This window comes from Syngnathus floridae, chromosome 5 (assembly GCF_059516105.1).
Source record: "Syngnathus floridae isolate MCC-2025c chromosome 5, RoL_Sflo_1.0, whole genome shotgun sequence".
Lineage (NCBI taxonomy): Eukaryota > Metazoa > Chordata > Actinopteri > Syngnathiformes > Syngnathidae > Syngnathus > Syngnathus floridae.
In genome coordinates, this window is record NC_142417.1 from 19,893,996 (window position 1) to 19,921,510 (window position 27,515).

Here is a 27,515-nt window from a genome sequence, read left to right on the forward strand (position 1 = left end):
TGGTTTGAATGTGCTGAATGATGTGAATTTAAAAGTGGAATGATGTAAATGTGAAATGTCGAATCTGCCATTAAGAATGAATGGGGAAAAATTTGTCGTAAAATTGCGAATTTTGCGAAGTCGGAAAATTTTCGGAACGAGAAAAATGGAAACGCTCATCTCGTGAATATTTGGAATACGTCAAAAGTGGAACGGAGTGAATCGGATGAATTATGTGGAAGAAGAAGCGGGACAAAAAACTATGGAGAATAAAATATAATAACTAGAAAATGCAATTTCTGGAGAAATTGCGTGTGAAGGCGAAGACTTTGAATCACTTCTTGGGGAATGATGCCGAATGATGTTGAAATGAGTTGAATTTCTTGAGAATTGTGGAAAATAGAAGTGTAATACTAAATTTTGGAGAATTTGGTTTAATTTCAAATTTGAAAGTTTGGAATTTTTGGTAGGTGAGAAGTTGTGGAATAGGCAGGCAAAAGATGAACAGTTGAAAATTGGAATGGGTTGAATCAGTTGAAAAATGTAGAAACTAGAGGTGAAAAACGAAATTTCGTGAAATTTTGTCGAAAATTTTAACGTGATAACGTGTAATTGTTGAATTTGGCAATTTTGGGAATGTCGAGAATCATTCCGAATGTGGCTTCAATGTGCTGAATCAGGTGAATTTAAAAGTGGAATGACGTAAATGTGAAATGTCGAATCTGCCATTAAGAATGAATGGGGAAAAAATTGTCGTAAATTCGCGAATTTCGCGAAATCGGAAAATTTTCGGAACGAGAAAAATGGAAGCGCTCATCTCGTGAATATTTGGAATACGTCAAAAGTCGGATGAGTTATGTGGAAGAAGAAGCGGGACAAAAAAGTGTGGAGAATAAAATATAACTAGAAAATGCAATTTCTGGAGAAATTGCGTGTGAAGGCGAATACTTTGAATCACTTCTTGGGGAATAATGCCGAATGATGTTGAAATGAGTTGAATTTCTTGAGAAATGTGGAAAATAGAAGTGTAATACTAAATTTTGGAGAAATTGGTTGAATTTCAAATTTGAAAGTTTGGAATTTCTGGTAAGTGGGAGGTTGTGGAATAGGTAGGCAAAAGATGAACAGTTGAAAGTTGGAACGGGTTGAAACGGTTAAATAATGTAGAAGTTAGCCCAAATCTTGAATCCCCATAGAGAATGAGTGGGAATTAAAAGAAAAAGCTATTGCGCCAAAATTTTTTGAAATTTTGAAAAAACGAAAAAAAAACGGCTTCAGGAGGTTCACTTTTGGGGTTAAAATGTTGAAACGGATTCAATCGGACAAAAAATGCAAAAGTTGGCGCCTAATGTAGCTATTTAGGGCAGTTAATGTTGAAATAAGGTCACTTCCGGTCTATTTGGGTCACTTCCGGTTTGATTAGAGGCACTTCCGGTCTAGCTGAGGTCACTTCCGCTTTATTTGGGGTCACTTCCGGTTTAAAAAGGTCACTTCCGGTTTGATTTGGGGTCACTTCCGGTTCATTTGGGGTCACTTCCGGTTTGATTTGGGTCACTTCCGGTCTATTTGGGTCACTTCCGGTTTGATTAGAGGCACTTCCGGTCTAGCTGAGGTCACTTCCGGTTTATTTGGGGTCACTTCCGGTTTAAAAAGGTCACTTCCGGTTTAAAAAGGTCACTTCCGGTTTGATTTTGGGTCACTTCTGGTTTAAAAAGGTCACTTCCGGTTTGATTTGGGGTCACTTCCGGTTTACCTGAGGTCACTTCCTGTTTACCTAAAGTCACTTCCGGTTCGATTTGGGGCACTCCCGGTTCATTCTAGGTTCATTGGGGGCACTTCAGGGTCAATCCAAGATGGCCGCCACACTGAAAGTGGGGGTCAAGGAGGTGAATATGGTAAGCATAAGGTAAACAAAGTGAATAAATTTGGAATGGGTTGAATCGGTTGAAAAATGTGGAAAAAAGTAGAAAAACGTAATCGTAGAGAATTTTTGGTAAGTGGAAAGTTGTGGAATCGGCAGGCAAAAGATGAACAGTTGAATGTTGGAACGGGTTGAATCGGTTAAAAAATGTAGAAGTTTGAGCAAATGTTGAATCCCCATAGAGAATGAATGGGAATTAAAAGAAAAAGCAATTGCGCCAAAATATTTTGAAATTTGGAACAAAACGAAAAAAAAACAGCTTCAGGAGGTTCACTTTTGGGGTTAAAATGTTGAAACGGGTTCAATCGGACAAAAAATGCGAAAGTTAGCGCCTAATGTAGCTATTTAGGGCAGTTAATGTTGAAATAAGGTCACTTCCGGGGTGATTTGGGTCACTTCCGGTCTATTTGGGTCACTTCCGGTTTGACAGTGCAGGCGGGCCATAAATAATACATTATAAGACCGAAACTGCGGGCCGTATGAAATCTGACCGGGGGCCAAATTTGGCCCGCGGGCCGGACTTTGGACACGCAGGGTGCAAAAGTTTGACCCCTGTAAATGTGCAAACATGAGCCAAAATTGGACTTACAAAGCATTTCCTGATGCCACCAAAAAGGGGGCTAATAGATTGTGAAAAGGTAGCAAGCTACAATGAACTGTAGACTAGAATGTGGACTGTAAATGTCTGTGTGGCTGGCATAAATGGAGCCCAAAAATTTCTCGCAAAAAAGGTTTGATCATTTTTTAAGTCACATTTTTTTCCCAGTCCTAGTTTGTGTTGGCTCGGTGGCGCACTGGGTAGCACGTCCGCCTCACAGTTAGGAGGGTGCGGGTTCGATTCCACCTCCGGCCCTCCCTGTGTGGAGTTTGCATGTTCTCCCCGGGCCCGTGTGGGTTTTTCTCCGAGCACTCCGGTTTCCTCCCACATTCCAAAAACATGCTTGGTAGGCCGATTGAAGACTCCAAATTGTCCCTAGGTGTGAGTGTGAGTGCGATTGGTTGTCTGTCTCTGTGTGCCCTGCGATTGGCTGGCAACCAGTTCAGGGTGTCCCCCGCCTACTGCCCGATGACGGCTGGGATAGGCTCCAGCACGCCCGCGACCCCCGTGGGGACTAAGCGGTTCAGAAAATGGATGGATGGATAGTTTGTGTCAAGTATGAGTGCGTTTTTACTTTGATTTCCCTGCTGAAAATCCAAACAGCCTTACCGTAACTGAATTTGAACCATATAATCCCTTCTGCCACCGGGAAGAAAATCCCTGTAAACCAAAACAATTGAGTATATAACTTTATACATTACAAGCGGAATTTTGTTTTGTAAGTTCTCGACAAAAGATTCACCTGGATATGCATACTTCTCGAACTTGCTGGGGTGTCAAGGCAAAGATAAAATACTTCTCTTGATGATATCTTGGTGAAGTACTTGCTCCTGAAAACAAATGACGCTTGTGAAATACAAATTCCACTGTGTTTACTTTATGCACAGGCTGTTATTTTAGCCACCAATCAGTCATATATGAGGGGACAATATTAATAATTAATATTAGGCACATTTCTCTACCGATTGTGACTGATCCATTTTAACTCACCTGGCAAAAAGCATATGAGAAAAGGAGACTGACCAACATTTCAAGTATTTTATGACAACTGCAAGTTTAACAAAAATACAACTGAATGTTAAAATACAAAGTTGACAAAAGCCATGTTGATGAAAACAAAATTAAACGAAATTACTATTTGTGAGAGAGACTCAACGCTATCAGCCATAAGCACAGTGAAAATTTAAAAAAAGATAAAAATGAAAACATCTATCCAGTAATCCCGAGTTTATCGCAGTTAATTGGTTCCACGCCCACCCGCGATAGGTGAAAATCCGCGAAGTAGAGAACATACATTATTACAATATCCGCACAAGGATTTTTATGAACTTTTATTTCATATTAACACTTTTATGTACCGTATTTTCCGCACTATTAGGCGCACTTAAAAACTTAAATTTTACTCAAAGAAACACAGTGCACCTTATAATGAAGAGCGCCTTATATATGGATCAATTGATGAATTTGTTGATCCATACTGGTTGTACACAGCGCTCTGCCAAATTGTTTCAGTACGTTTTAGTACGACTAGTAAATTACAAGGTCGCATCGCTTACCAGCATTACGGCAACTGTGGTCAGTGGGGGTCACTTCATCGCTGTTGTACCTGCGAGGCTATTTCATTTCAAAATAGGCTGTTCCGTTAATGTTTTTGAGTACGTTTACGGATCTATATCAAACAGAATCATAAATAAGCAGCACCAATGTGTTAAATCAGTCTTGAGTCGGTTCCGATCACTTTTATGGGAAAGAGTTTGAGAAACGTGATTATTTACAGGGGGCTGCCACGACACTTTGCTGAGGCTCATCGGAGCCTGCGAGCTGAGGCTCATGGGAGTTTGTGGGTGGCTAATGCTATAATGATAGCCGCTATACGCACAAGGGTATTTCATTTCAAAATAGGCTGCTTCGTTAATGTTTCGAGTAAATTTACGGATTGATATGGAAGGAAAACTTAGGTAAGCAGAACCAATGTGTTAGATAAAACTTTAGTCAGTTACGATCATTTTATAGGAAAGAGTTTGAGAAACGCAATTGTTTACAGGGGGCTGCCACGACACTTTGCTGAGGCTCATCGGAGTCTGCGAGCTGAGGCTCATGGAAGTTTGCGGGTGGCTAATGCTATAATGTTAGCTGCTATACGCACAAGGCTATTTCATTTCATAATAGGCTGCTCTGTCAATGTTTCAAGTAAATTTATGGATCGATACGGAAAGGAAACATAGGTAAGCAGTACCAATGTGTTAGATCAAACTTTAGTCAGTTCTGATCATTTTATAGGAGATAGTTTGAGAAACGCGATTGTTTACAGAGGGCTCATTGGTTATTGGCAAGCGGATGCATACCGCAACCCTGGTCAACCTCAGTTTGTTGCGGTATAACTTCTATTTTATGCACCTTTTAATCCAGTGCGCCCTATACCGTATTTTTTGGACTATAAATTGCGTTAATGTTCTTAGTTTGAGTGGAGGGGCGACTTATACTCAGGAGCAACTTATATGTGAAATTATACACACATTTTCAAAATTTAAAAATCCGCGATGTAGTGAAACCGCGATAAACGAACCGCGATGTAGCATAGGATTACTGTAACTTTAATTTTTGTAATCTGATCTGCAACTGCGGCGCATATGCGGCGATGTTTTACATAAAGGACAAAGGGTTCGGTCACGGGATTTAATGACTTGGAGTGACACAGATGGTTTGATAAAATTGTTGTTCATAATTATGTGGGCCTGTGGAATATTTTGAAGTGCAACCACCGTCACCGGCGCGCACCCGGCATTGTTGACAAAGGACAATCAATAGATTTAATGATTTGGAGTGACACAGATGGTTAGATAAAGGTGTTAATTTATGTTATAGTTATTTGAATAACTGTCAATGTTACATCAGGCCCGTTATCAGCTCTTCATTTGTGTTTATGGTACGTTAGCATACCGTATCGTTTAGCCACTTGCTCGTTCATGTCTGTTCTTGGTGTTGGATTTTGTCGAATAAATTTCCCCCAAAATGCGACTTACCGTAATTTCCGGACTATAAGTCGCGGTTTTTTCATAGTTTGGGTGGGGGGGGGCGACTTATACTCAGGAGCGACTTATATGTTTTTTTTTCACAAATTTTTACTTAATCATTAAGACATCACTTAAAAGTATAGTTGACCACTTCGCATGTTATTTTTAGTATAGTTGATCACTTAACATGCTTTTATATCTTTATCTTGAACATATTCAAAACATAAAAAATAGAGAAAACATCAAGTAAAGCAATTAACACTTTAAAGCACGAAATCCAAGTCCACTGTCTGTTTGCTCCTCTTATATTTATTATTATTATTTATTATTATTTGTTTATTTATCATTTATTCAACACTCTTATTTATTCATTGTTTATGCCTTCTTGTTTTTTTTTGTGTTGCTTGTATGCATATGTGTACTATCTCACCGAGGGATAGTGGGAACGTAATTTCAATCTCTTTGTGTGTCTTGGTATATGAAAAAAAAATCGACAATAAAGCAGACTTTGTCTTTGATAAAACAACCAAATAAAAAAAAAAAAAACTACATCTGAAAAAAAAAATATTTTCAGACGAAACTGGATGAGGGCGCTTTAAATTTCACCGTTGGCCGTGACTCATCAACTGGGTGGGCTTAAGAAAAATGGCACCAAAAAGAAAGTCATATTTTGGATGTTACAAACTTCAAGTTGTAAAATATGCAGCTGAAAACAGTAATCGAGCAGCAGAAAGAAAGTTTGGAGAACCGTGATGTACCAATGGATTACTATTTCAAGTGTCGTCAGTGGCACCGCGCGGCGCGACCCACGTAAGGACTACCGGCATCATTAGCGGTGATCATTTCTAAGTGACACGGAGGACGAAGAGTTTAAAGGAATTAAGGATTTGGAGTGACATAGAAGGTTTGAAAAACTATTATGGCTTTTACGCACGCCCGGTCCTACTCTACTGAGTCGGTGGCAGGCGCTCGGCCGAGTGGCTGTCCGCGAACGGTGCATGGGGCTCGGACATGGCCATTACGCACGCCCGGTCCTCTGCCATGGAGCTCTCGTGTCTGGAAGTCCACGCCGCCACACGCTTGGAAGTTTGTTTTGTGGAATAAAGAGCCGTTTACCAAACCCACGTCTATCCTTGTACTTTGTTAACGCTACAATATAGTTATAGACTAGATCTGTGAAATAAAGACGAGGCTGACGTCAGGGCGCACGCGCGGCGATGTTGACAAAGGACGAGGAATTTGATCGATGGATTTAATGGATTTAAAGTGCACGGATGGTTTGATAATATTATTGCTTATATTGTAGTTATTTGAAATATAGTTTATCTATCGTTATATGAGCCTGTGGAATATTTTGAAGTGCAAGCGCCCTCAGCCGCGCGCACCCATTGTTGACAAAGAACGATCGATGCATTTAATGAATTGGAGTGACACCGATGGTTTTATAAACATGTTATTTATGTAATAGTTTTCCTAAATCACTCTATATGTTATGTCAGGCCCGTTCTCAGCTCCTCATTTGTGTTTGTCACGTTAGCATACCTATCGTTTAGCCTGTTGCTATCGTATAGAACGATCGATGGATTTAATGAATTGGAGTGACACAGATGGTTTTATAAACATGTTATTCATGTAGTAGTTGTCCTTAATCACTCTATATGTTACGTCAGGCCCGTTCTCAGCTCTTTGTTTGTGTTTGTCACGTTAGCATACCTATCGTTTAGCCTGTTGTTGCTATCGTTTAGCCTGTTGTTGCTCTTTCATGACTGTTTTTGGTGTGGGATTTTGTCGAATAAATTGCCCCCCAAAATGCGACTTATACTCCGGAGCGACTTATATATGTTTTTTGTCACTTTTTGGGGCATTTTATGACTGGTGCGACTTATACTCCGGAGCGATTTATAGTCCGGAAATATTATATTTGTTTTTTTTCACTTTATTGTGCATTTTATGGCTGATGCGACATATATTCCGGAGTGACTTATAGTCCGAAAAATACGGTATTTATTACGGAAGCCACACAAAACAACTTTACAGATATTTGAATTTGGTCCACACAAAAGGTGCGCCATCTTAAAAAGCGCACCTTGGTTTTTGAGGAAATTAAAGGCGTTTATGTTGCGCCCTATGCTTGCAAAATTACGGTAATGAGGAATACACGAGCAGATTCCAAGGAGTACGTCGAAGCATACAATAATTCATTAGCTTGGTTTTTTTCTGTGTCTTCTCGAGGGTATTTTTACCGAGTGTACAAAATTAGAGCAGGTTTCCCCCTCCCCAAACAAAGTTAGGAGGTTAAGAATAAAGTGAAATTAATCTTTCGTTATAATGGTTTGAAAAGGCAAAAACAAAACTTGTTTTGGTTTTCTGTGTTTAACACAAAGTAATAGGTTAAAAAGTGTGACTTTTGACGGCCCGGCCGGCCACAGCCCGAAAAGACAACGTGGGTCCCCCTGCCCTCCACCACCGGTGGAAGGAAACAATTCAGGACATAGTCAGGCTCGCCTCCACACACAGATTAGGCTCTGGTACCAATCCTCTTGAGAGGGACTGTAAACTTCCGCTCTACAGTTGCCCACAGTGAGAGTCACCAAGCAGGTGTAGGCATACTGTCACGTCTCGTCCCCAACTGCTCCACTATGTGTCTGTTGTCTTGGTTTCTGTCTGTGTGCTCGCCCCTCCTCTCCTGTGTGCCCATGATCAGTGTGATTATTCCCACCTGCCTCTCGTTACCTGTCATGTATATAAGTCCTGTCTGCCCCTCACTCCCGGTCGGATCATTGTTATGTGTCAACGTCATGATGTCTTTTTGGTTCCAGTTGCTGTCATTGGTAATGTCACCCGGTCATTTTGTTTCACGTCTTTTTCGTTCAGTCTTGTTGTTAGGTTTTGTGAATGAGTCATGTCGGTTGCCGAGTCTGTTAGTTTGCCTTTTTGAGTTCACCAATAAACCCTGGTCCAAGCTGCACTTGGTCGTCCTGCTCCATGCTCCACCCGACCGTGACACATACTTATTGCTTTGGCGCCTGTACATTGGAGTGCACCTGGTGGATGAGAGGGTAGCCTCCCCTTGCCTTTGGGTTGGGGGACGTTTTCTGATGTTTGTGCTTATCCACTAGACAGCAGTTCAGAGTACCCCTTTTTAGAGTCCTTGGAGGGTGTGCTGGACAGAGCTCTCCCCCCTGAGGACTCAATTGTTCTGCTGGCAGAATTCAATGTGTCATGCGGTCACGTTTAGTTTTCCGGTTTTCTGTCTCGTCGGTGTCGTAACTTTACTTCCTGTTTTATTTTGTCATCCCTTCCGTTTCAGTTCGTGTTTCCTTCCTTGGTGTTTGGTTGTCTTGTCTTCCCCGATCCCGATTGTGGCACCTGCGTGATTGGCGCTAATTGTCAGCACCTGCCTCCCAGCCCTTTTGTGTGTATTTCGTCCGCGTCTTCCCCTTGTCTTGTGCCAGTGTGTCTTGCCTCGTCCCGACCACCAGCGATTCTTTGACGTCCGAGCTCTCAGTAAGATTCCGCCTTTTTGTCTCGCCACAGAGCGACGCCTTTTGTTAGTGCCTTGATCCCCATAGCTTTTTTTGTCTCGCCCCAGTGCGACGCTTTTGTTTGAACTTTTTGCCACGTGTGTCCCTCGCAAGAGGCGTTTTGAGTTGTACTTTTGATCAGTGTGTGTGCTGGAATAAATCAGAGAAAGAAACGACTCTGCATCCGAGTCCTCCGCCTTGATCCCTGCCTGACACAATGCTAATGTGAGCAATGAGAGAAGGACCTGGAAGGGTGTGATTTGGACGTATGGCCTGGATCTAAACCCGAGTGGTGTTTTGTTATTGAACTTTTTGAACGAAGCTTTCTTTCACCTCCGTGGATTGACACCTGGAAGTCGACGCCGGTGCTTGGAGCCGTGTGGTGGTGAACTATTTATGTTATAGTTATTTGATATATTTTATTTCGTGTAGCAACGTGTATATGCTTTTATCGTTACAGTTCAGTAGTTGTTGGCTCGTTGAACTCTTATTTAACAAAACAAGAGTTTAAAAGAAAGAGCCATTTACCAAACCCACGTCTTTCCTTGTACTTTGTTAACGCTACAATATAGTTATATACTAGATCTGTCGAGTAACGACGAGGCTAACGTCAGGGCGCACACGTGGCGTTGTTGACAAAGGACGAGGAATTAATCGATGGATTTAATGATTTAGAGTGACACAGATGGTTTGATAATATTATTGCTTATGTAATAGTTATTTGATATATAATTTATATATCGTTATATGGGCCTGTGGAATATTTTCAAGTGCAAGCGCCGTCAGCGGCGTGCACCCATTGTTGACATAAAGGATGATCGATGGATTTAATGAATTGGAGTGACACAGATGGTTTTATAAACGTGTTATTTATGTAATAGTTTTTTGAATAACTCTGATTGTTACGTCAGGCTCGTTCTCAGCTCTTTGTTTGTCGTTTAGCCTGTTGTTGCTCGTTCATGTCTGTTCATGGTGTTGGATTTTGTCGAATAAATTTCCCCCAAAATGCGACTTATACTCCGGAGCGACTTATATTTTTTTTTTCACGTTATTGTGCATTTTATGGCTAATGCGACCTATATTCCGGAGCGACTTTTAGTTCGAAAAATACGGTACACTGTGTGCAGAATTATTCGGCAAATATATAAAAAATATATATTTATATATTTAAATTATTTTTGAGGATAAACTTTGTTTTTCAACAACTACAGTGCTCTCGGTCAACCAAAATCTTAAACCTTAAACTTGAATATTTAAGAGAGTAAAAGTGGAATTCTGGCTTTCTTGGGAAATTTTCTGCCCGCAAAATTATTCGGCAACTATACTGTATGTCTTGATCAATGGTGGTCAGGTGTCAGTCTCTTGTCTCTGGGCACTAAACACCTGGTACTTCTGGGGACTACAGATACGTTGAAGTTCCAGAATATGGTAGCACTGGAGGATAATAGGGTCCTGGAAGCATTATGTTTGAGTCTTCTCAAAAGTTTGACTTTTGTCTTTTTTCCTTAAAGCCCACGTATCACTAATAAATTCAGTTTTACGTTGTACTTACAGTCAGTGTCCCATCTAAGTTGAGCAGCTGCGCAATTGCGCACTGGTCGCGCAGTCTATGCGCACAAGAAACTACATGCTGCCCACAAAATAAATTTGAGCATAAACTCATTGATTAATATCTAATGTTAGACGTAATCTAATTAAGTGGACGAATGATTTTTTTTTTCTGTGCCTGTAATTGACAGGTGTCCAGCTAATGATATGATATGATTCACTTACGCTACATAGCCAATTATAGCATTGACAGTGCCTGAAAATGTGTCCTGCCCATTCATGCCGTGCAGGTTAGCTAGCTAACAACAGTGCGCCGGAGTCAAGAGATACAAATGCTAAATGAACTAACCCCTTATCATGGCGAAACAAACGAGCAGTGACACATCCACTCGCCAAGCCAAAGTAAATAAGAGATGCGGCGGTTCTTTTCAGATGTAATGGGTGTCCGAGTGTGTACAAATAAAAGAACAAAGGATGAAACTGGGTGTGAGTTTCTCTTTTTTGAGTGCGAAAAGTCTACTATGCAAAACATGCAGTGAAGCCAAAGTGGCAGGCGAATTTACGGAGGGGAAAATATGGACTGAAAAGCTTGGCTACCTCAAGGGTCACATTTAACAGAAATGTTATTTGAAAACTGTTGGAATTGTACAAAGACTCAAGATGGGACAGGGGATCGGTACATTATTGCGAGAGAGCGCAAAAGACCGAAGGAAAAGGAACGAGCTGTCACACAAAAAATCCGACCCCGAGCAAGTTAAAGTTCTCATGGACAATATTTTATTTATTTATTTATTTATTTATTTATCAATCAATCAATCAATCAATCAACCTGGTGTTACGCACAGTGGTCCTGCTTTCCACACCTTTTTTGTCTACACTGTTTGTACTATGTGTCCTCTCTGCATCAATTGCAGCCTGGTCATCCTAGAAGAGGGACCCTCCCATCTGTGGTCTTTTCTCAAGGTTTCTCATTTCCCCTAGCTGGAGTTTTGAGTTTTTCCTTGCCCTCTTGGGAGTTTAAGATCAGGGGATGTTTGAGAATATCTTTCGTTCTTCACATGTCCTGAGTGTTGTTGTTAGTCACCTAAATGTTGAACAGAGGCTGTGATTTGCCGAAGTCAAATTCCTTGTTTGGCACGCTCAAACATGGCGAATAAAAAACTCTTGAATCTTGAATAAACTATATTTCAAATAACTATAATATAAGCAATAATATTATCAAACCATCCGTGCACTTTAAATCCATCGATCAAATTCCTCGTCCTTTGTCAACATCGCCGCGCATGCGCCCTGACGTCAGCCTCGTCTTTATTCCACAGATCTAGTATATAACTATATTGTAGCGTTAACAAAGTACAAGGATAGACATGGGTTTGGTAAACGGCTCTTTATTAAACAAAACAAACTTCCAAGCGTGTGGCGGCGTGGACTTCCAGACACGAGAGCTCCATGGCATAGGACCGGGCGTGCGTAATGGCCATGTCCGAGCCCCATGCACCGTTCGCGGACAGCCACTCGGCCGAGCGCCTGCCACCGACTCAGTAGAGTAGGACCGGGCGTGCGTAAAAGCCATAATAGTTTTTCAAACCTTCTATGTCACTCCAAATCCTTAATTCCTTCAAACTCTTTGTCCTCCGTGTCACTTAGAAATGATCACCGCTAATGATGCCGGTAGTTCTTACGTGGGTACGTTTGTCCTTTATGTAAACAACCACCGCGCCGCGCCACTGAGGTCACTTGAAATAGTAATCCATTGGTACATCACGGTTCTCCAAACTTTCTTTCTGCTGCTCGATTACTGTTTTCAGCTGCATATTTTACAACTTGAAGTTTGTAACCTGCAAAATATGAGTTTCTTTTTGGTGCCATTTTTCTTAAGCCCACCCAGTTGATGAGTCACGGCCAACGGTGAAATTTAGAGCGCCCTCATCTAGTTTCGTCCGAAAACACAATTTTTTTCAGATGTAGTTTTTTGTTTTGTTTATTTGGTTGTTTTATCAAAGTCAAAGTCTGCTTTATTGTCGATTTTTTTTTTTTATATACCAAGACACACAAAGATTGAAATTACGTTCCCACTATCCCTCGGTGAAATGGTACACATATGCATACAAGCAACACAAAAAAACCAAGAAGGCACAAACAATGAATGAATAAGAGTGTTGAATAAATGATAAATAAACAAATAATAATAGATAATATTAATAAATATAAGAGGAGCAAAAATGGAGCAAGTGTACATACAGCAGACAGTGGACTTGGATATGGTGCTTCAAAGTGTTAATCCACCAGCTCAGTGGCCTAGCCGTAGAGTGTCCGCCCTGAGACTGGAAGGTTGTGGGTTCAAACCCCGGCCGGGTCATACCAAAGACTATAAAAATGGGACCCATTGCCTCCCTGCTTGGCACTCAGCATTAAGGGTTGGAATTGGGGGGTTAGATCACCAAATGATTTCCGAGCGCGGCACCGCTGCTGCTCACTGCTCCCCTCTCCCCCAGGGGATGGATCAAAATCACATGGGGATGGGTTAAATGCAGAGGACAAATTTCCCCACACCCAGATGTGTGTGTGATGATGATCATTGGGACTTTAACTTTAACTTTAACTTTAATTGCCTTATTTGATGTTTTCTCTAATTTTTTTTATGTTTTGAATATGTTCAAGATAAAGATATAAAAGCATGTGAAGTGATCAACTATACTAAAAATAACATGGGAAGTGGTCAACTATACTTGTAAGTTATGTCTTAATGATCAAGTACAAATTTGTGGAAAAAGACATATATAAGTCGCTCCTGAGTGTAAGTCGCCCCCCCCATCCAAACTATGAAAAAAAACGCGACTTATAGTCCGGAAATTACGGTACATATGTCGGTTACAGTGGTAGAGGAGTCATTGACGATGTAAATAGGTTTCCTAACAAGCAAAATGAATGATCACATGTGTCCAGGGACGTGCGGTCAGAGGAGGCAAGGGAGGCCATGCCTCCCTGCCATCATGAAAAGGGGAAAAAACAAATTCAATTGTTTTAATATAGTCATTTTCCTTTTAATTTTGGTACTTTTGTATCATTTTGAAAAAAAATCAGTGAATTTTTATAGTTACGTTAAAACCGAAGACAAGTCGCTCGGCGGGGCCAACTTCCTGCCTTGCCTCCGCTGAGGATTGCGTGATCACACAGCTGCCTATACTGACATGCTATGCAGTTAGACTGAACTGCTGTCTGTCTCTATGTCGCTGTTTAAGTGTTCAAACACTGTGGCTTTATTAACTAATTTCCGTAGTCAAGATGATGTATATAATATCTAGTGTTTTTTGTCATCTGTCTGTAACGTGGTGTTTCTTTAGATAAACAAAACAGCTTTGAAAAGAGACCCAACGGAGGCAACAAAAAACAGTTCTCCAGCTTTATGGCAGGGGGCGCTAGTGACCCCGGGATGCTTCATGCGCCCACCTGTAGAATAAGTGATCTCCAGTTCAAATTTACAGTGAACAACTGAGGAGCAGTCGTCCATTTATTTTGTTTTACATTCTTTTTTTTTCGTTTTTACATTTCGTTTTACAATGGAGGATTACATATCCAAACTCAAACTATTTTCAACTATGGATTTTCGGTTGAAGCAGGAGGTCATCAGTAAAGGAAGACCAACTCTAGAGTTAAAAGGTTTGATTCGGACGACGGAACTTCGGAGCATGTCTTTTCAAACGGAGTGGTAAGCACGATCGAAAACAAGTTTTTGAGTGTTTTTATGTGTGAAGACTGCTGATATGAGATTTTAATTACAATAGTTCAAATTAAATAATGAATAAGCCGCTCTAGAGCAGCGTTCCCCAACCTCTTTTGTGACACAGTTAGGTGTCAGACAAATTTTACCGGGGGGGGGGGATGTCAGTTCCTCCCCAGTCATGAACCTCACCGCACGTCACTGCATGTGTCTAACCTTTAGGACAATGTAGTATTGCTCCAAATGTTTGTTTACATTCTTTTAGAGCACATATGTCAGAGTCAAGGCCCGCGGGCCACATCCGGCCCGCGAGAAGGTTTTTTACGGCCCCTGGGATGATCTTGATTTATTATTAGAACCGGCCCGCAGACCGCAGCAAGCCGGCAACCCGCAGATCTTTTACACGCACCAATACTACATTTCCCACAATGCAACGGTGACACACTGAGCAGTACGCTGCTTCGTTTCAGTGTTTATTATTAGCACAGCAGTCGTCAGCATAACTGTAAAATTAACTTTCAGATACCCATCAAAAATGGCAAAAAGGAAGGTGGACACTGAGAACCGGGGGTTTCAAACAAGGTGGGAGTCGGAGTATATGTTCACGGAGGTAGCAGGAAAACCTGTGTCTTCTGTGTGGAGAAAGTGTGGCGGTACTGAAAGAGTATAATCTGAGACGACATTATGAAACGAAAGACGCAGATTATTTTTTTCTTTGAAGTAAATTTAGCCCACTTTTGCTAAAATAGAAAGTTTAAAAGTTAAAGTTTAATATTTGTTTTCACTGCATGTTACTTTTGATTAATAGATTTTTGCACTTTATTTTATTGTATTTCAATCCAATTACATTTTAAAAATATTTCAGTTGCGTGGATGATAGAAAATTGCTATTATTTTTTTCTTTGAAGTAAATTTAGCCCACTTTTGCTAAAATATAAAATATAGGTTACTGATGGTGCCTTAAACAATAGAGGTTTCTTTCATTTAATGTTCATGTTATGGGGATTTTTATATAAAGGAAATTTGTTGTTTGTGTCTGTTGAAAATTAAAGATTATTGACAGAGCCATAAGAAAATATTGCTTTATTTATCTGATCATATTGGAATATATTTGTTAAGTTTTCAGTAGGTTCAATTAGGTTCACTAGACTATATGCGTCATTTAAAAAAATTTCAATGAACATTCGATCAGTCCGGCCCTCGGCTTGTAGCTAATTTTTTTATTTGGCCCTCCGTCCATTTGACTTTGACACTCCTGCTTTAGAGGTCTGTTTTTGCGTGTTAGCACGATCGCGAAATAGCATCTTTCCGCTAACACGTTATCTTGCCCAGTACTTCTTGTTAACATGTTACACGCTTACACGTATATTTATATTTTCAATATGTATAGAATGTTTTCTGTATGTTATTTATACTATTACTGTATTAATTACATGTTTGAAACAATTATTTAATGTTCTAATAATAAAATATGCACTTAAATGGTTTCATATACATTTATTGACACAAAAAATGTACAGATGAGAAGGTGACCATACTTCACGGATTTCACTTATCGCGGATGGTTTTTGGAACCAATTATCCGCGATAAACGAGGGATTACTTGGGGGGCCCCCAAGGCTGTGTGCTCAGTCCGCTGCTCTTCACCCTGCTGATGCATGACTGCACTGCGTCCTACAGCGACAACCGCATAGTGAAGTTTGCTGACGACACGACGTCCTGTACTTATTTGTTGTGTTATTTGTTTATTTATTATTTATTCATCACTCTTATTTACACATTGTTGGTTCCTTCTTGTTTTATTTTTTTGTGTTGTTTACTTGTATGTACATTGTGGACTGTCTTGTCACCGTGGGATAGTGGGAACGTGATTTCGATCTCTTTGTGTGTCTTGGCATGTGAAAAAATTGACAATAAAGCAGACTTTGACTTTGTATGTTATGATCAATGATGTTGGTTCCAAAAATATTCCAATACTATGTATGCAGGACCTTGTCCAAGGCCCCTTTTATGTTTTGGGTGAATTCTGTGAGGGCATGGGTAGTGGATTTCTTTTTGTGAAAACCATATTGATTGTCACACTATGCTGTTATCTTCAATGTATTTTTCCAACCTTTGATTAAACAGTTCCTCTATGAATTCGAGCACTGTGGGAGTATCAAGAAGGGACAATAGTTATTTAATTCATGCTTATTTCCTTGTTTATAAATAGGAAAAACTTTAACTATTTTCATCTTTTCGGGGAATATAGTGGCCCTGTTGCAGTCTTTTCTGTAGCATTTATCATTTGCATGTCTCGTTCATTTACATCCGTTGATGTTTTGAATCTACTATTTCTTAGAATAGAAAGAATACATATATATGGTTGTATTGAGCATTCATAGGATGCTTACACAGCATGAAGTTGGAAAACATGCATATCATCATACGGTCAAAATACGCACTTGCCTAATAATTCTGCACACAGGTACATCCCCTTACCCTTATAGAACTAGTTTTCTAATCCAGCATTCAAATACTAATGTTTAAATCTAAACCATATTAATATCCCAGACCATTATTATCCCTCCGTGAGCCGTCACCTTATTGTGGTGGAGGGGTTTGCGTGTCCTAATGATCTTAGGAGCCAAGGTGTCTGGGGCTTCATGCCCCTGGCAGGGTCACTCATGGCAAAAAGGGTCCTAGGTGAGGGGCCAGACGAAGCACAGCTCACAAGAACCTCTTAAGAAGAATAAAATAAATGGATTTTGTTTTCCCTCGCCCGGACGCAGGTCACCAGGTTCCCCCTCTGAAGCCAGGCCTGGAGCGTCTGGTGGCTGGGCCTTCACCCATGGGGCTCGGCCGGGTACAGCCCGAAAAGAAAATGTGGGTCCCCCTTCCCATGGGCTCACCACCTGTGGGAGGGGCCAAAGGGGTCAGGTGCAAAGTGAGCTGGGCGGCGGCCAAAGGCGGGGGACATTGACGGTCCGATCCCCAGCTGCAGAAGCTGGCTCTTAGAACATGGAATGTCACCTCTCTGGCTGGAAAGGAGCCCGAGCTGTTGTGGAGGGCAGAAAAGCTCTGACTAGACATAGTCGGACTTGCCTCCACACACAGTTTGGGTTGCGGTACAAGCCCTCTTGAGAGGAGCTGGACTTTCTTCCACTCTGGAGTTGCCCACGGTGAGAGGGCACATTGGGGTTCACCCCCGTGAACAAGAGGGTAGCCTTCCTCCGCCTTCGGGTGGGGGGATGGGTCCTGACTGTTGTTTGTGTCTATGCACCAAACGGCAGCTCAGAGTACCCAACCCTTTTGGGGTCCTTGGAAGAAGTGCTGGAGAGCGCTCGTTCTGGTGACTCCATCGTTCTACTGGGTGACTTCAATGCTCACGTGGGCAATGAGAGTGAGACCTGGAAGGGCGTGATTGGGAGGAACAGCTCCCCCAACCTGAACCCGAGTGGTGTTCCATTTTTGGACTTCTGTGCTCGACACAGATTGTCCATAATGAGCACTATGTTCAAGCGTAAAGGTGTCCATCTGTGCACTTGGCACCAGGACACCCTAGGCCGCAGTTTGATGATCGACTTTGTAGTCGTGTCATCGGATTTGCGGCCGCATGTTTTGGATACTCGTGTGAAGAGAGGGGCGGAGCTTTCAACTGATCACTACCTGGTCATGGGTTGGCTCCGATGGTGGGGGAAGATGCCGGTCCGACCTGGTAGACTCTCACGTACTGTGAGGGTCAGAATCCCCTGTCAGGAAGAGCTTCAACTCCCACCTCCGACAGAGCGTTTCCCACGTCCTGGAAGAGGCGGGGGACATTGACCGAACCCGCTGGTGGACACCGGCGGTATGGGATGCCGTTAAGCTGAAGAAGGAGTCCTCTCGGGCCGTTTTGGCCTGTGGGACTCCGGAGGCAGCCGATAGGTACAGAATGGCCAAGCGGAATGCGGCTTCGGCGGTTGCTGAGGCAAAAACCCGGGTATGGGAGGAGTCGATCTACACTCCTACCGTCACCTAGTCTCTCCAACGTGTCGTGGGTCGTCCCTGGGATCTCCTGCTTGTGGTACATGCCTGAAACACCTTCCCGGAGAGGCGTCCAGGAGGCATCCTGATGAGATGCCTGAGCCACCTCATCTGGCTCCTCTCAACGTGGAGGAGCAGCGGCTCAGAGTCCCTCACCGATGACTTCTCACTTCTCACCCTATCTCTAAAGGAGAGCCCTGACACCCTGCGAAGGAAACTCATTTTGGCCGGTTGTATCCGGGATCTTGTTCTTTCGATCACGACCCATAGCTCGTGACCATAAACAGTGTGTACAATTATTAGGCAAGTGAGCATTTTGACCATATTATCATTCTCATGTGTATTTTCCAACTTCAGGTTGTTTAAACTTGAATGCTTATTGGTTTTAAGCATATCAGGTAAAGTTTATTTGTGTAATGAGGGAGGGTGTGGCCTAAGGAGGTCAACACCCTATATCAAGGTGTGCATAATTATCAGGCAGCGTCTTTTCCTCAGGTAACATGGGCCAAAAAAGAGATTTAACCGACTTTGAAAATTCAGAAATTGTTAAAAGTCTTTCAGAGGGATGCAGCACTCTTGAAATTGCCAAGATATTGTGGCGTGATCACCGAACCATCAAACGTTTTGTTGCATATAGTCAACAGGGTCGCAAGAAATGTGTTGAGAAGAAAAGACATAAATTAACTGCCAAAGATTTGAGATGAATCAAACGTGAAGCCACCAGGAACCTATTCTCCTCCAGTGCTGTCATATTCCAGAACTGTAACCTACCTGGAGTGTCCAGAAGTACAAGGTTTCTGTGCTCAGAGACATGGCCAAGGTAAGAAAAGCTGAAACCCGACAACCACTAAACAAGAGACAAAAAAAAATGCAGCCTTGGCTGAGTCCAACCCTCACTGGAAACGAATCAGACTTACTGCCGAAAATGTGGACTAAACTAACATTGGTAGTACAGGGACAGAATCTTTCTTATCAGTGGGTTCGGTACCCCAAATTCCCGAAGCACCCCCCCCATAGAACTCCCCGAGAGACACAGTCAAACGCCTTCTCCAGGTCCGCAAAACACATGTGGACTGGTTGAGCGAACTCAACTTGAGCATCCTGTCAAGAGCTGTTCCAATGTTCCATGGCCAGTTAACTTGGTTTGGTAAATCAAATACAGTCCTAGCAAAGTCACTCAAACTCTAAATTGATTATTATCCCACATACATCAGATATCAGACAGACATGTCGAATAAACAGAAAAGACAGACCTAAGCTGGAAGGTTTGATGAGTATATCCAGCACATCATAGAAGGGCAGAGATTTCATCTGCACATCAGGGTGAACAGGTGGTATTTGTGGTGCAGAGTCCTGGAGATTCATGTTGGTTCCTGTTGAAGGGTTGCTTTACCGGTCAACAGTTGACGTCTGCTACAGCAATGAATCCTGGAGAGATATTAGTGTTCACACATATCAAACAAGCGGAACAGTAAAATGGTTGTCCATGGCTATGTTATTATTGAAAGAAACATATTTCCAACTGAGCTTATTTTAAACATAGAAAGACATCCCAAAAAAATCAGCCTTTGACTCATGATGCAAATGTCCCCTTTGGTATGGAAGTATAAATGTATCCATCCATCTCACCCATCCACCCCTTATCAAGGGTAGGGTAACGAGGGCAGCTGGCTTCCGCAGCTAAGCCTAAACTTCCCTCTCCCCAACCACTTCGTTCAGCTCATCCCAGGGGATCCCCAAGGTGTTCCCAGGCCAGTTGAGAGACATGGTTTCTCCAGCGTGTCCTGGGTGAACCCAGGGGCTTCCTTCCAGAGTGGGACATGTGCGGAACACCTCCCTGGGGTGGGATCCAGGAAGCATCCTAACCAGACGCCTGAGCCACCTCATCTGGCTCCTCTTGGGGAGGAGCAGTGGTTCGACTGAGTGCCACGCGGATGGCAGAGTTTTTCATATTATCTCTAAGGGAGCGCCCGGACACCTTGCGGAGGAAATTCATTTCGGCTGCTTGCATGCGGTATCTCGTTTTGTTCATGACCCACAGCTTGTCCCCATAGGTGAGGGTAGGAAAGTAGATTGACCGATAAATCGTAAGCTTCGCTTTTCGGCTCAGCTCCTTCTTCACCATGACAGACTGGCACAGAGTTTGCATCACAACAGATGCTGCACGGCTGTTCTTAAAAATTCTGACCATAGAAGTTATGAACAGAATTGTGACAAAGGGTGCCTTCCTTTCCTGAGACGCCAGATGGTGGACCAGAATTTCCTTGCTGCAGTGCGAAAGTCATTTTCTATGGCGTCACCAAACTCTACCCACACCCGAGTTACTGCTTCAGCAACCGGCGAAGGTGCATTGACTTATTCAGGCAATACCTGTCAGCTGCCACCGGCCAAAAAGGCCCCATAGGACTCTTTTTTTCAGCTTGACGGCATCTCTTACTACCGGTGTTCACCAGTGGGTTCGGAAAATTGCAGCCACTCACCACCTTACGGCCGCAGCTCCTATCCATTGCCTCAACAATGAAGGCATGGAACATGGTCCACTCAGACTCAATGTCCCTCGCCTAACATGGGTGAAGTTCTGCCGGAGGTGGAAGTTGAAACACTTTCTGAGAGGGGATTCTGCCAGATATTTCCAACAAACCCTCACAACACATTCGGGTCTGCCAGATCGTACCGATATCTTCCCCCGCTATCAAAGCCAACACACCACCAGGTGGTGATTTGTTGACAGCTCCGCCCTTTTCTTCACCCGAGTGTCCGAAACATGAGGCCGCAAATCCAACATGACTACAATAAAGTATCATCAAACCTCGGTCTATGGTGTCCTGGTGTCAAGTGCGCATTGGACACCCATTTTGTTTGAACAAACTTCATTATGGACAATCCATGCTGAGGTCAGGTCAAATAACAAAACACTACTCGGTTTCAGATCAGGGTGGCTGTTCCTCCCAATTCGGCCCTTCCAGGTCTCTGTCATTGCCCACATGAGAACTGAAGTCCCCCAGCAGGACGATGGAGTGCCCTGGGGGAACGCTCTCCAGCACTCCCTCCAAGCACACCAAAAAAAGGGTGGGTTCTGAGCTGCTTGTCCAGGCAAGGGAGAACAATGTCCATTTGCATTACTCATCATTAGGAGTTATTTGAGTCATGCTTTGTTTGGTCCCCTCACCTCGGACTCATTTGCCATAGGTGACTCTGCCCAAACTTAGCTCCTAAGATCATTGGGACACGCAAAGCCTTCCACCACGGTAAGGTGACACCTCACGGAGGGGAAACCAATTAATTAGGATAAAAATGTCTTAGGGATAAAAGTGAGATCAACATGGGGTGGCGTGGCTCATTACTGACATTGGATTCTAAAAATTGAATGAGGGTCAGACCAGGAACATTGGGCCAGGCTACACTAAAGCGCCACCTTTAGGCGACAATTAGAGCTGGGTAAAAAAAAAAAAAATCGATTTAATCGATTTTGATAGGATATTCAATCTATAATTGTAATACACCCATGGTGCGCGTGAAGCTTTTTGTCAATGAATATGCCAAACGGGGCATTTACTCACTATTTGTCACAATACTGGGACGAGATATTGCAAATAGATGAAAACAGCACACATACATCTACACTGTTAAAATTTACCAGCATTTCACAATTATTAACAGTAATATTTTACAGCAACTTGTTGTAATTGTGTTTCCCTGTAATATCCAAATAAATGAACGTTAGCCGCCCTGTGCTTCATCGAAACGTGGCTCAACAAACACATCCCCAACCACGCCGTACCACTGCCTGGATTTCGGCTCCTATGCGCGGATCGCAGCACGGAGCTCACGGGGAAAACAAAGGGATGTGGTCTATGCTTCTACGTCAATGAAGGTTGGTGTATTGATGTCACAGTGTTGAAAGAGTCTTGCAGCCCTCTCTTATAGACACTTTTCATAAACTGCCGGCCGTTTTATTCACCACGGGAGTTCTCCTCAATCGTAATGGCGGCTGTTTACATTCCACCACACGCACGTGCGATGGAAGCCACGCAGCTGCTAGCTGACCAGGTAACAGACATGGAGAAAAAACTACCCAAACTCACTGATCATTGTTTTGGGTGATTTTAACAGAGCTAACCTCAAACACGAACTCCCCAAATACAGACAGCACATCACGTGTCCCACCAGAGGGACACAGACAATGGACCACTGCTACTCCGTAATAAAGGACGCATGTCGCTCTGTGCCCCGTGCAGCTTTAGGACTCTTAGACCACTGTCTAGTTCAGGGGTGGGCAAAGTTTTTGACTTGCGGAATTCGGTTCTAAATTCTGACCAGGGGGCCGAACCAGGAGCAGATGGATGTAGTGTATGTGTGAAGCAATATAAATGACATGTAAAGGTCATTGCATAAAAGGTTTTGGCCTTTGGTAGGTAGTAAAGCATGGATATTCAAAAAATGGTTTTTGAAAACAAATGCATTTATTAACAGCATTAAAAAAATGTTTCACCAAAAATCTATTAGTGATTCTCATTAAATACGACACTGTTATTATGAATAACAGTTTCCATCACTTCAGCGCCTGCAGGTCAGATTTATGAAAGATGTTTATCTAATAAGGCGAAATCACATCAACCGGCAAACATTCTGACCAAATACATCAACAAAAGTGTCAGCCTGATCCCGACTCACCAGCAACAGACTTCCACTGTGGAGGCCTTCCGCTGAGTGTGGCCGTTTTAAGCACCTCCTTTTCAGATAGGCAGCGGAGGTGGTACCTATCCCATACGTGGACTTCAGGTGAAATGCAAGTCAAATGAAAACTTACCAATTTTATTTTATTATATAACGACGTATGAAGAATTCACCTTACATAAGGCCTCTCGGAAAACACATGGTGTTGGCGTATGTTGGTGACTGGTGAAAGGAAATAGACATGACCAGGGCATTAGCTGCAGAGAGGCTGCTCATATCTTTATAATTGGCCACGGAGAGGCTAATTCTTTTAATATGTTGAAGTAGTCATGAATGGGATCAGAATCATAAAAATCCTATCGATTCCTATCACTAACACTATGGCTGTTTTGAGAAAGTCTTTAAGATTTTAAGAGAAAGACATTTTTAACAAAAAAAATGTATTGCGATTTTGCTGACAGACATTGCGATATTCATTCAATTTGCAATTTTCTTGAAATCAAGTTTCAGGGAGTTGAGTGGCGAGAGATGTTCAGTTGTAATTGAGGCCATTATTTTAAGAAAGAAACAAAAAATCCAACTGTAGGAGCTGAGGCGGGGATTTTTCCTTTTAGTCAGGCAAAAAAAGAAATACTGTATTTTCAAGACCAAAGGGCGCGCCGTACTAAAAGGCGCAGTCTCAGTTATGTGTGCCATTACTGTATTTAACACACACATAGGGCACCGCATCATAGGGCGCATGCATGCCATGATTTACGGTAAACAAAAAACAAAAAAACGTCACAGGAGCAGAAAGTGAGTTCGGTTGTACTTTATTCTACTGTTTAACCATGTACTCTACTATACTCACATTATTGTTGATCGATATTCATACGCAAATCCGTCCAAGTACTCTTCTTCTGTATCCAAATTAAACAGTTGGGCAACTTCGCCATCTAACATGCCAATTTCCCTCGTCATTGTCTTGTCGTTGTCATGTTGCTCTTCGGCAATGATCCCGGCTTTCCGGGAAGCTTGAATTGTGCATAGTATGCATGTCTCTTTGTCTATGCCATTTTAGAGGGTCCTAATGCTGTTTTCTTCGCACAACCGATTGTATTTATTTATCAATGGCGGCGGAGGTACGTAATCTACGTGTTACGTGAAGTCCTCTGATTGGTTTACCGCACCGATCTACGTAAAACATAATGTCCTCTGATTGGTTCATCGGGTCTACATATTCGTCAAAGTCAAAGTCTGCTTTATTGTCTTCACGTCAAGACACACAAAGAGATCGAAATTGTGTTTCCTACTATCCCACGGTGAAAAGACATATTACATATCATATTATATTATATTATATTATATTATATTAGTCCACAGACAAACAAAACGTTCAAGTAAACAATACAAAAAGTAAAAACAAGAAGGCACATACAATAAATAAATAAGAGCAATGAATAAATAATAAGTAAATAAATAAGAGCAACGCAAAATGGTTGAAATGTTACGCCTGTTTATTACGTCTCTGTGTGGCGGAAGCCACACAAAACAACTTTACAGATTTGCACAAACGGTAGTATTTATTTATCAATGGCGGCGGAGGTACTTTGCTTAAACCAGGAGTGTCAAAGTCAAATGGACGGAGGGCCAAATAAAAAAATTAGCTACAAGCCGAGGGCCGGACTGATCGAATGTTCATTGAAATTTTTTTAAATGACGCATATAGTCTAGTGAACCTAATTGAACCTACTGAAAACTTAACAAATATATTCCAATATGATCAGATAAATAAAGCAATATTTTCTTATGGCTCTGTCAATAATCTTTAATTTTCAACAGACACAAACAACAAATTTCCTTTATATAAAAATCCCCATAACATGAACATTAAATGAAAGAAACCTCTATTGTTTAAGGCACCATCAGTAACCTATATTTTATATTTTAGCAAAAGTGGGCTAAATTTACTTCAAAGAAAAAAATAATAGCAATTTTCTATCATCCACGCAACTGAAATATTTTTAAAATGTAATTGGATTGAAATACAATAAAATAAAGTGCAAAAATCTATTAATCAAAAGTAACATGCAGTGAAAACAAATATTAAACTTTAACTTTTAAACTTTCTATTTTAGCAAAAGTGGGCTAAATTTACTTCAAAGAAAAAAATAATCTGCGTCTTTCGTTTCATAATGTCGTCTCAGATTATACTCTTTCAGTACCGCCACACTTTCTCCACACAGAAGACACAGGTTTTCCTGCTACCTCCGTGAACATATACTCCGACTCCCACCTTGTTTGAAACCCCCGGTTCTCAGTGTCCACCTTCCTTTTTGCCATTTTTGATGGGTATCTGAAAGTTAATTTTACAGTTATGCTGACGACTGCTGTGCTAATAATAAACACTGAAACGAAGCAGCGTACTGCTCAGTGTGTCACCGTTGCATTGTGGGAAATGTAGTATTGGTGCGTGTAAAAGATCTGCGGGTTGCCGGCTTGCTGCGGTCTGCGGGCCGGTTCTAATAATAAATCAAGATCATCCCAGGGGCCGTAAAAAACCTTCTCGCGGGCCGGATGTGGCCCGCGGGCCTTGACTCTGACATATGTGGCTTAAACGATAGTATATATTTACCAATGGCGGCGGAGGTACGTACTCCTCTACGCGTTACATCCACTCGTCTGATTGGTTTACCGCCCCGATCAACTTAAAACGTAATGTCCTCTGACTGGTTCATCAGGTGTCTGTATATTCCATCTCTGTGTGGCGGAAGCCACACAAAACAATGGCGGCAAAGGTACGTACTCCTTTATTGTGACACGTCTAGTCCTGTGATTGTTTTTTTTGTCCTGAACTATGTGGCGGAAGCCACACAAAACAATGGCAGCGAAGGTACGTACTCCTCTACATGTTGCGTCTAGTCCTCTGATTGTCTTTTTTTGTCCCGATCTACGTCTACCCTGTATATTACGGAAGCCACGCAAAACAACTTTACAGATTTTTGAATTTGGTCCACACAAAAGGCGCACCTTAAAAGGCGCACCTTAGTTTTTTGAGAAAATTAAATGCGTTTATGTGCGCCCTACGGTTGTGAAATTACGGTAAATGATAATATTGTGAACAAGAAGGCTGTTGTCCATGCAAAGCTTTTGAGGGAGTGTCTGCTCCTCCGAGGCGTGCAGCAGTTCAAACAACTGGATGAGTAGGGAACGCAGCCCCTACAAATTACGTATTATTTCTTGGCCCTAACCCTCAACACAATCCCAATCGAACTGAGTAAAGCCAACCAGGTGCAAGACCGAGTGAGGAGTGCCCACCTGCCGTCCATCTTCTCTGATCTTGGTTCATCACCTCTCCTCCTTTAAATGGGAGCTTCTCTCCCTCAACCAGGACGAGAAAGTCACAGTGACAACCAGGTATGACGTAGATCTCTGGTTACGGTTAACGACTGTTTTGTCCTACTTTTTAGTCTATTTTTTCTTTTCCTAAACGATGACAAAAGCATCACAAAGCAGTATATAAGGAGATGTGTTGATTGTATGTTAAAAGAACGAGATGACTTGCTGTACCCATCAAAGAACCGCTGCTCTATCGAGCAGTATATCACAACAAAACCAGACAAGTTTGGTATTGTGTTTTGGGTGACTTGTGATTTGAAATCAAACTTAATATCTTACCCTATCTTGGCAAGGACTTCATGTTAGAATAAGCCTCTTGGGTACACGTGATTAGCTAGTTAGATTGAGCGATGCTGTTAACTTGTTGTGACCCTTCTCTTGCTTTCACTGGCTTTCTTTTTTCTATGACACTCTTTGCACACACATTATTATTATTATTATTATTATTATTATTATTATTATTATTATTATTATCATCAATTGATTTCAGTTAAGATTGCAAGGGGGCACATTATCACACAGGCGAGGCAGAGTCACCCCCTTGCAAGTGGGTGGCCAAGAGTAGTAGTAGAAGTAGTATGAGAGTAGGAATCCTGGAGGTGGGGTATCGACCTTCTTCCGCAATCTTACAGAGAAGGCTCTACAGCTGTGTCTCGATCTTTCTGGCATACATACTTTCTGGCAAACTCAGGAGGCAGGCTCCTGGCAATTACTATTAGCATAGTGAGCATTAAAGATAAAGAACTGGGAGAATAGTGTAAGCACCGCTCAGGCATTTTGTCTTTATTTTCATCAACACTTTTCAGTGAGTCATTATGTATTAAAGTGCTATGAAAAAAAAAAATAATAAAAAGAAAAATATTGGTTTATAGTGTTTTCAACCTTTGGTGTCACAATGACCGCATATACAGACAATCTACCTAGTCACAACTATTTTCAGCAGCATGCACAGCATGATCGAGACTGATACCCATAAAAGGAAGCCAAACACTGTCACCATGTGCAACACTACAAAGTGAGGCGTAGACCTAAATCAGTCCTTCTCAAATAGTGAGGCACACTCCCCTGAGGGGTGCAGTGCGATGCCTGGGGGTACCAGAGCATGCTCACACAGCGCAGAGCAAGTAATATGAAGTGTACTAAACAAAGA

The 27,515-nt window shown here is 42.0% G+C and overlaps 1 protein-coding gene across 4 annotated transcripts in view; it reads right to left on the minus strand.

Moving 5' to 3' along the window:
* The window catches only part of pias2 (protein inhibitor of activated STAT, 2), a 136,340-nt gene that overhangs the window by 98,290 nt on the left and 10,535 nt on the right, over positions 1-27,515 (minus strand). For all 4 annotated transcript variants that reach the window (XM_088375766.1, XM_088375767.1, XM_088375768.1 and 1 more), the window contains exons 2-4: positions 19,564-19,738; positions 3,241-3,328; positions 3,108-3,158 (exon numbers count right to left, since the gene is read on the minus strand). In XM_088375766.1, coding sequence (XP_088231892.1) covers positions 3,108-3,158; positions 3,241-3,328; positions 19,564-19,675 — 251 coding nt within the window. In that variant the 5' untranslated portion in view covers positions 19,676-19,738. The remainder of the gene's footprint in view (positions 1-3,107; positions 3,159-3,240; positions 3,329-19,563; positions 19,739-27,515) is intronic.